General features: G+C 42.9%; 1 protein-coding gene across 1 annotated transcript; it reads left to right on the forward strand.

The window, feature by feature from the left end:
* Positions 1 to 1,606: 1,606 nt before the first annotated feature.
* On the forward strand, positions 1,607 to 9,149 carry LOC134459563 (carboxypeptidase O-like). Its single transcript, XM_063211922.1, has 9 exons — positions 1,607 to 1,671; positions 2,475 to 2,541; positions 3,043 to 3,144; positions 3,812 to 3,913; positions 4,016 to 4,138; positions 6,659 to 6,755; positions 7,273 to 7,475; positions 7,893 to 7,977; positions 8,243 to 9,149. Exons 1-9 carry the CDS (start codon positions 1,607 to 1,609, stop codon positions 8,500 to 8,502), a joined length of 1,104 nt encoding a protein of 367 aa, XP_063067992.1. The 3' UTR covers positions 8,503 to 9,149.
* The last annotated feature ends 1,422 nt before the right edge of the window (positions 9,150 to 10,571 follow it).

The following is a 10,571-nucleotide window of genomic DNA, read 5'->3' on the forward strand; positions in this document are numbered from 1 at the left end:
GAAAAACTATCTGCTTTGGATAAGGTGGATTTGATGCCTACTAGTAGGACTTCAGTTTTGTTAGAATTGAGTTTCAAAAAATTAGAGGTGAACCAGGATTTGATTTCAGAGAGACAGCTGGTGAGGGAGGGGGAGGGAGAGTGTCAGAGGGTTTTCCAGATAAATAGAGCTGGGTGTCATCAGCATAGCAATGGAAATTAATTTTGAATTTGCGGAAGATATTACCAAGGGGAAGGAGGTAGGTGATGAAGAGGAGGGGCCCCAGAACAGAACCCTGAGGGACACCAGAGGTGACAGGGGAGGGCTTAGATTTAAAAGACTTCATTTGAATAAATTGAGAATGGCCAGAGAGATAGGAATGGAACCAGTCAAGGGGTGTGTAACTAATGCCAATTGAGGAGAGTCTGTTGAGGAGGATGGAATGAGAGATGGTGTCAAAGGCTGCACTGAGGTCAATGAGAATGACAATAGAGAGTAGTCCAGAGTCAGCAGCCATGAGCAGGTCATTAGTGATTTTAACTAGGGCGGTTTCAGTGCTATGTTGGGGGCGAAAACCAGATTGGAAGTGCTCATAGAGGGAGTTATGAGTTAGATGGGAATGGAGTTGAGAGGCTACAATTTATTCTAGAATTTTGTTGATGAATGGAAGGTTGGAGATTGGCCGGAGGTTGTTGTAGTCAGAGGGATCAGAGCCAGGTTTTTTGAGTATAGGAGTGACAGCAGCAACTTTGAACAGAGAGGGTACAGTACCAGTAGAGAGTGAGGAGTGGATGATGGCAGAAATGAAGGGGAGGAGAGAGGGGAGGCAGGATTTGACAAGGGTTGTGGGGAGGGGATCAAGCTGACAGGTGGATTTGGAGATGAAGTCAGATATTTCAGACGAGTCCGGGAGATGAAAGGTAGAAAATAACTGGTGGAGGGGGAAGAGATCAGTGGGGGAGGGAAGAGCGGGGTTGCAGATAAGATGTTGGTGGATTTTTTTCATTAAAAAAGTCCAGTAATGAGTACCATGAATTTCATTTTAAAACTTTGCTTTACCAACAAAGGTATTGTATTTATTGATCTCTGATTCCCACTAACCTCCAGCTGATATCAGCTGCTAACCTCCCAACCACACTGACTGACAAGTACTCTGTGGGAAACTGAGATTTACATTTAGCTGGACTTGCCATGAGAGGATCCGTTTACATCAACATTAAACAACAGGAAATTCTTGCACATCCATTTCTAAACATCGGTCAGCCACACTTGGAAATTCAGGAACTGAGAGTCAGTGTTCTGTGTCGGAGGGATATACAATTGCATCAAAAACAATAATTGTTAATGTTTCAGATAATCCTTCTAAAGTCTACATAGATCCCATCTCGTCAACATCACACTAAAGTGGTTGTGAGGTGGGACACATCTACATCTGAGGAGTTGGATTACTTTATAAAGGACCCAGAGGGATGATGGAGTGCTCACTGATTATGGTTCTTACGCTGGTACAGTTTTTCTTTTGATGTGCCATCAGAAGTCATTGGGCAACATTGAACTCGGTGGTTGTGATTTTGGACCCGTCTGCATCTGAGGAAGAGAATTGCTTAACAAAGGACCCTGAGGGATCATGGAATTCTTACCGATTCTGGTTCTTGTGCTGGTTCAGTTTGGCTATAAGGCAGTCGCAGGAAGGTGAGACCTGTAAATCAAATACTATAATGAAGTACACTGTATTTCGCTGTGAACCCTGATAATGCGAATGTACTGTAATTGTATGTACAGTATTGAAGGTGCACTGTGTGATATTTTTAGTAGTTTATTTCCAGAAGTCATCCTTCACATTCACAAAAGTTACCCTTTTCATGACTACTTACCACCATCATCAAATTCTAAGTGTTCATTGTGACTGGAAAAATTGCACTTTTCGTACATGAAAATGGGGATCTTCTCCATGGTTCGCCATTTTGAATTTCCAGAAATAGCTATTTTTAACTGCAGAATGTGCTACACTTTGGTCATGTTAGTAAATATTGGTTTAGTAAATATTTATGAAAAGATGAAATTTGGCAATAAGCAGTACAGTTTCCATGATCAGCATATTGCAATACCTACTCTGGGCACCCTCTTACACAGTGCACCTTTAACAGTGTTGGAATAAAGGTTTATGGGGTAGATCAAGTAACATTATTACAGATAGCCTACATAATGATTTATGTTATTTGGAAAAAAGTGAATAGTTCCATTGAATGAAAAAGGGAATTTTAGATGCTGATCTTACTATTAATTTATATGAGGTTTGTGCAACATCACATACTTAAGTGATTGCTTATCAGCTTTCTAAAATGATTTATGGACAGAAAAATACAAGAATATTCTTGCTAAGAATAAGACTGAACACTGTGGAGTGAACCCAATGTTTTTGGTTCTGATTTTATGCCATCACTAGCGTTTGGGTCATGACGTAATCTGCCTCTATTGGATTTTTTCTCCACCAGAGTCAGAAGCGTCAGAGAATTTGAGCCAATAAACTATGACTACACCAAGTACCATCCGCTGCCCGAGGTGAGACAATGCCTGATAGACAGCAAATCTGATTATATATGGGTTCTCAATTTTTGTTTTCCCCTGGCTGTGCGACCCTGGCTGTGCACAACTCTCCCACTGATTGTTGGAAACAGCTGTCGGTCAAAAAATTAGCTCACATGGTTGGCTGCCAGTGTCTTGCCCCTTCTCACAACACAGTGTTTATAAACAACAACAAAAAACATGTACTTGTATATGGCTTTAGGTGAGGCACAACTTTCCGAAGCCAAAATGTGTCATATGGCCAACCGGCTACAATGTGAGATTTGCTGTTGCATTTGAAGTATTTAAAAAGGAAATTATGACAGAGGATCAGACAATCGTGTCCCTGCCAAGAAAGCTCATGATTACAACATATTTGCAGTTGAAATGACACAAATGCAAAAATAATACAGAATGCACAGGTTTGTTAGCAAATAGTGTCTGATATTATTTACTCCATCTTAAACAGCATTCTGCAATAATTATGTTCTTGTCTAGATCATGGCATGGATGAAGCAGATGGTCACTGAAAACCCAGGTGTGGTCTCCAGTGAGGTCTACGGAACATCTTATGAGGATCGAGACATTGCACTCCTCAAGGTGAACATCCTGCCAGTGTTGCCAATTTAGCGACTTTGTCGTTAGATTTAGCAACTTTTTGATGTCCCTGGCGACTAAAAACCTCATCAAGCGACTTAAGCACTTTTTGGTGCATCTGGCGACTTTTTAAAGCGTGCATTTTCAATGCAAAATTATTGTTTTTCACCATAATTAGAACTCTGTGCCACCGTCAGAAGCGTTTCCCACGGTTAAGCAGGGCTACAGATTAGCTCTGAATCCCCAAACAGTAGCTAGCACTGCCCATTCGCACTGTCAATGAAGGCATGTGGGCACGTCATGACGTCATCTAGCGACGATGGCTGAATTTTTCTTTCAACATGTGTGATAACGTGTGTTGAAGTCCAATCTCGATCTGAATAGACTCAACAATAAACTGGAATCAATAAACACTGTGCTCCCTGGTGGACACAGTCACAAGCACAGCCACATTCATGCAACACACTACAACATGCAATTTCACTACTGTTGTGTAAAACAGCATTGTAAAAACATTTAAGATTGATACTTTTCAATGCAGAAATTATGCCTGTGTATGCAATGTGTTACTTGTGTTCAGATAACCAAATCATTATCCAGCCTGATATTTGGTGCCAGGACCACTGTTATAAACCTTTGGATTACATTTTTGTTGCCTTCAATTCTACAGATTGGGTTGAAAGGTGAAAACAAGAAGGCTATCTGGATGGACTGTGGTATCCACGCTAGAGAATGGATCGCGCCAGCGTTCTGTCAGTACTTTATCAAAGAGGTTAGATGCTTTTAAGCATAAACTCTATTAAAGCAGGTCTTTCAGATTGCCTACAGGTATGCAAATACCTAAATCTCAAATTCCTGTTTGTCTCTGATACAGGTTCTCCGCACCTACAAAACAGACACAAAGGTGGAACAGATGCTTAAAAACCTGGACCTCTATGTCACCCCGGTGCTAAATGTGGATGGCTACACATACACCTGGACAAATGCTACTGCCGAGGTTTGTCACTAGACACTTTGGCACTAGACACTCTTGAATGTTTTGTTCCAAGATTTTCCCATGAGCACAGCAATCATTTCAGCTAACGTGACCGTAAGTAGTTGTTTGGCTGCCATACCTGTTGAAGAAGTCATTGGGTGTTTCCCAAAGTGAAGTGTTCTAGACTTGCTAATGTGAATAACGCCCATTTTTCGCAGGAGTATCAAATTATTACACTTTGGAGATCTAGTGAACTAAGGTGATCTACGCTAGTTAACCACTCGGGGCTTGTACCCGCCACTGCTGTGCCTCTCATGCCGGAACTGGAGTGTAGACTGGCAGAATTCCAGTTCCGGCATGGGAGGCACAGCATCATACAGCAGAGCCAAAGGACCAGTTCGATAGCTCAGCACTACCAATACTACAGGTATATGAGGCTTCAGGAGGGAAGTTTACTACCATTCCAGCACTACCAATACTACAGGTATATGAGGCTTCAGGAGGGAAGTTTACTACGATTCCACGCCATACTCTGCTAGTTGGCCTCCACTACTCACGTCCCTAACCTCACTCCCATCCCAGGCAGTGTTGCCAGATTGAGCGGGTGCCCACCCAACTGGGCTACTAGGGATGAGCGTCGGCGGGCAAAAACGGGAAAAATTGGCCATTTGGCGTTTTTTTAAGCCGTTTTGGGCCCATAGAAGTCAATGTAATTTGTTGAATTTGGGCGGAATTTAGCGCATTTTGGCGGTTTTTGAGAACCTTTTGGGCGGGATTTGGTCAGACACATCTGATAAAGGGAAGAAAGGAGTCGCACACTGGAGCTGGATGCAAAATCAAAAAATGTATTAAACAAAGCCGAAAAAATGTAAATAAAACCGACAGACAGGGGACAAACGTTTCGGGTCTAGCCCTTCATCAGTGTTCCGGAACACTGATGAAGGGCTAGACCCGAAACGTTTGTCCCCTGTCTGTCGGTTTTATTTACATTTTTTCGGCTTTGTTTAATACATTTTTTGATTTCGCATCCAGCTCCAGTGTGCGACTCCTTTCTTCCCTTTATCATACTGCTCTTGGAATTACACACCGAGCGATACGCACAGGATAAGACATTGGCGCGGACGCCACCCCACCATTACTATTCAGACACATCTGGCAACACTGATCCCGGGTCAAGTTACCAGTGTAACTAAAGCCGGGCATACACTGTGCGATATTTTCACTCGTGGGTCTTAAGCTTCTGCTCACGCTGCACGATGGAATTTCGCTGTTTAAAAGTTCATAACTCACGACTCACGTCCTCACACTACAAGAGCAGACAGTCGGATGCCAGCGAAATGCTTCCACCGTACGACGCGACAGGCATGTTTCCCCGGTCTGCAGAGGAGGGAACATGCGCACCTGAGGTGGAGATGAGGTCGCGCTCAACAGCGAATCGCACGGCCCTATTAATTTGTGCATGTGAAGTGTCCAATCGGGTCGTAGCACTGCTTTAACTGTGCGATTTACGCACGAGCCACGACCAGAATTTCAAACCGTTTTGATTTTCTTGCGACCCTGCGATTGCACGATTGTGAGGCAAAATCGCCTGTCGTTACCCCATGTACACTGCACGATGCGAGACTCACGATTGACCTGCGATTAAGCAAGAAATCGGCCCGACTCTCAAAAAGTCGTGCGAGTGCCAAATCGGGGTAAAATCGGGGCAAAGGTCGCACAGTGTAAGCCCAGCTTTAGGTGTTCCTGCACAGTCCACCACTCAGGGCTCAAATCCACCACCTCCTAGTCAACGCTCCAGTTCGGGCATTGAAGGCACAGTGTGCTACCGATACTGTCTGAGGCTTAGGAAGGGAGGTTTACTAATGTTCCACACTAGCCTGATAAACCAGCCTAAATGTGAGACCGGAGTAATTTAGTCTGGCCCCGATGAACAATACCTCGGACGATTGCTGATGAGAACAACCTGTTGTTTTTCCAAACTGTGCTGGCGCTCTGACCAATCGGCGATCTTTGCCGTTGATGTGCTTTCCCAACATTGTTGCAAGCTTCGTCGTCACTCCCTCAAAACTCCGCCCGCTTTGATTCAAAACAAATCTCTGCGTTGTAATTGGTTTTGCCAGACTCAGGGCACAGTGTTCAAAACGTTCTCAGATTCGAGGCCAGACCCACTCGCAGCTGAAAAATGTCGGCGCCCAGCAGGTGGCGCTGGTTTACCAGGCTAGTTCCACACCACACTCTGCTAGTTGGCCTCCAGTATGTCCACAGTAGAAGGGCACAGATTTTGTTGCAACATTGTTCAAATCAAAGGTTCCTTTTGCCCTTTTACAAGTTAAATAACTATTGAAATAATTTTGGAACGCCTTGTCTATTGAATTCCATGCAATTTGATACGAATAGCTTGGCCCAAACCACAAAAATGAGTAAACAGCGAACAACAAACATGCTATTAAGAAAATTAGTAACTCATACGTTTACTTTACTAAGAGTAAGTCTGTCTTTGGTTTTGTGAATAAATGATGTCATTGGTGGATGAATCTTTAGGCTCGTATGTGGAGGAAAAACAGATCACCTGGGATTGAAGGTTGCAACTGCACAGGCGTCGACCTCAACCGCAATTATCATGCTGTATCATGGGGGAGTGAGTATTGTCCTCTGTGTACTACTGTATTAGCAAAGCCTGGGAAATCCCATGCTGCTTTGCACAATCGTTCCGATATGAAAGACAGCATGGAGTCTACCCTCAGTGAGGGTTCCAGATCACAGTCTCTGCCTCTCTCCAATCAGAGACCAGGGAAGCGTGGAAAGGTGATGGCTGCAGTTTGTTTGAATAGATACAACTGACACGATTGGCTATGGCTTGCCAAATGATACACGTTTGTAACAACCAATTATCAGCCATCGTTTATTGTAAACCACACACCCTACAGGATTTACAGTTGGCAGGTCTCCAGGTAACATTTGTGAAAAGGCAGCATTAATTCTGGAAATAAACTAATAAATCATTACACAGTGCAAATATTACACTGAACACCTTTATACCTGAAAATAAACCATACATGTGATTGTGTGAAGCTTTGACCAGCAGAGTAAGTCAAAGAACAACAGTGTTTCTTCATATGAGATTCTCACAGCTGACAATGTATTTACACTTACAGCCACTGGCGTGTCCTCAGACTGTACCAGTGAAGTCTACCCTGGTCCCAACGCCACATCGGAGGCTGAGACCAGGGCTGTGGTGGACTACGTGCAGGCCAGGAGCAAAGACATCATCTGCTTCCTGACCATGCACTCCTATAGCCAGCTGATCCTCTTCCCCTATGGCAATATCAACATCAAGGCCCAAAACCATGATGAACTGGTAAGCTGATACTGGCTTGCACACTGTTTACACTTCTGCAATTTTTTTTTCAAATTTTCAAAGATCAACGTTCAGAAAACACTGCACACTGATTACAGTTTTTTTCCCTTTTTTATATCTTACATATACACAGCATGTGGATAAATAAAAAAAAACGTCATTGTCACAGGTGCATTGATACGCTTGGTAAATGTTTCCTCATAAAAAGGACATTTTTAAAACAAAACAAAAAACATATCTTAACATATTTACATACAAATTGCATATTTAATTTAACACATTTTGTGTGCTTTGTTTTGTTTGTGTGGCTGAAGGTTGGTCTAAACATAGGCTGCACTAGGTCAGTCAGATCATACTGTAGTCCTGTTCTACAGCCTGCCCTCGAAACATTTTTAAAACTGGAATCCTTGTTTTCAGACAGAGATTGCGAATGCTGCAGCCACAGCCATCAGGGCCGTTCATGGAATGGACTATGAGGTGGGGACCCAGGCGAAAGTAGTATGTATGTATTCTTAAAGTGCCTTTCAGTTTCAGGAGCCCTTTTGCACTAAAATTGTGTATGAAATATTAAACTTGTAATGAAATGACAAGAGGCTGATCATGAGGGACTAAATTCATTTTTATGATCATAACCCTCTTACACTCTGGGTTAGGGTTAAATATGTTATGTAATGTTACATGTTGATGCATGTAGATGATACACTAAAAGAAAAGTAACCGTAAAATAAACTGTTACCAATAAAATATCGGTTCTGGTTGTTCTCCAGACCCTACGTCGGGCACCTCCATGGACTGGGCTCATCTCATGGGCATCCCTTACTGTTTCACCTTCGAGCTGAGACCAGACCCAGACAGCGAGCACCACTTCCTGCTGCCCGAGAACGAGATCCAGCCGGCTTGTGAGGAGGCCTACGAGGGAGTGCGCTCAATCCTGACCTACGTGCACGACAAGACCTTCTACAATGCAGCTGTCAGTTTGACAGCCAACATATGGACAACACTTCTAGCCATGTGGCTCGCTCACTAGTACAGCACTGTTGTAGAGACACTGCATTGGCTGACCAAGCTTGTGGTTGGCTCTTACATAGTTTTTTGTTTATAAACATTATGTTGTGAGTAGGGGCAAGGCACTGGTAGCCAACCACTTGAGCTCATTTTTTAACCAACAGCAGTTTACAACATTCAGGGGTTAAAAAGTGCACAGCCAGGAATTGTTTACAAATGGGAAACCCATGTATACATACCTTCTCAGTGTTTGTAAGCTTTTGAATGAGCACGCAGCCAGGGATTCCAAAATGCTAGGCGGCGGTGGAGTGAAACAATATAACTTCATTTACAAAGCATATGAATCAATTCTGATGTACTCACGTTAAGATATGTTATCCCAGAATGGAGTCGGTAGGAGTACAGAAACCACGCAAACCGCTACAACATCCAGCCGTTTAGAAAAAAACACACCACACAAGTCCAATGCAACTTCCAATGTTAAACACCTAGCCACTTAGCATTTTGGAATCCCTGGCTGTGTGTGCATTTGGGTAGAATCAAAACACACGAACCAATGTATAGCTGTACAGAGACAAAAACAAATGTAGACCTACTTGTACATTTGGGAAAAGAATAGAGAATAGCAGCGTTCCTCTTTGCTCTTTCATGTACGTATGTAGCCGCACAGACACATTTGTAACTAAGAGAAGACAAGACAGAGCACTGACAAAGCCGCCCATAGAGGTGAATGGGGACAGTTAGGCCAGATTCAGACTAGAGCGTGGCGGTAGTGAGACGACTGAGGTATTTCTGCTTACGAGGAATGCACAGTGTTCCGTACAACGTCACCTCGCAGAATGGCGTTTCCACAATTAAAACAAAGTGATTCAGTGTGATTACAACCATCACACTTATTGTATGGCTCATGTGAAAGAGGAGGTTGTCTTCTTCAAAATAAGACCAAATTGACTTGACTGTGGAACATTGTGATTAATGTATGGGTTGATTATTTGAGCGAAGTGCCGGTTAGCCCAGAATGGCTAGCTTCTGTTGGCCTGATAGGTAACAGTATTCTGTACACCTTGATTTACATTAAAATGGTGCATTACCAATGGTTCTCATGTCATTATAATGTTGATGTGTTCGTTTATTATTAAACTACCCTTTCAAGACAGAGTTTGAATGACTACAACACAGTAAAGATAACTTTGAAGATAGCATAGCCTGCTATCTAATACTGCTAAGTAATACTGTTACTTTTGGGTTCAAATAATCAACCTATCTCTAGTTTCGGACGGTGTGTTCTAGTCTGCCTTTCACACCAACAGCGTCGGCGTGCACGTGTAAGTGGTTACAAGTTTGGTTCTTTTTAAGAGCCTATTTAAGCTGTGACTTAAAGCTCTTGAAGGAGCCACAACTCTTCAGGTCACCTGGAAGGGCATTCCATTGTGATTTCATAACTTTTCACTGAATTAGACAGGGAGGAAACAGCATATGGCCTCCTTCCATTGGAATAAGCATAATATATGGTACTCTGAAGGCAGCGGAGCTGTAAGATTTTTCATAAACCTATAATGTTATGGTGCCTGATTGTAGGGCTGCACAATTAATCGAGAATAATCGAAAATCGTGATAAAATCGTGAAGTCGAAGTCGTGATTTCAATCGTGATTTAATCGTGGCAATAGTGAACTACCTTTGAGAGAGTCCTTGAAGCCGGAACATACTGACAGGCTGGTGTTTCTGGCCAGAAATCTGACCACCTAAGTTTCATGCTATTGCCTTTACATAATTTTTAAGCAGGCTTGCCACGCTTATAGTAATCTCTAAGTACAGTTTATGCTTGCTTGCTTCTCTTGTGCAGGGCTGTAAAAATAGAAATCGCTTCTCCTCCTAGGCCTTTCGAGATAGAGACACCGTTCAAACACTAAAACGACCGACTCGGCTTGGAGATTTCAAAAATTCGTATGTCCATACCCCATGTCGTTTTTTTGTTTTCGTCGATTTTGTGCAAGTTTGGGTCCCCATAGAAAACAATGGTAGAATGCTCATGAATGAAGGTTCCGCCACTCTAGGGATCAGAGTGTAGGAAGCTTTTTCATTCATCAAA

Source organism: Engraulis encrasicolus, chromosome 12 (assembly GCF_034702125.1).
Source record: "Engraulis encrasicolus isolate BLACKSEA-1 chromosome 12, IST_EnEncr_1.0, whole genome shotgun sequence".
Lineage (NCBI taxonomy): Eukaryota > Metazoa > Chordata > Actinopteri > Clupeiformes > Engraulidae > Engraulis > Engraulis encrasicolus.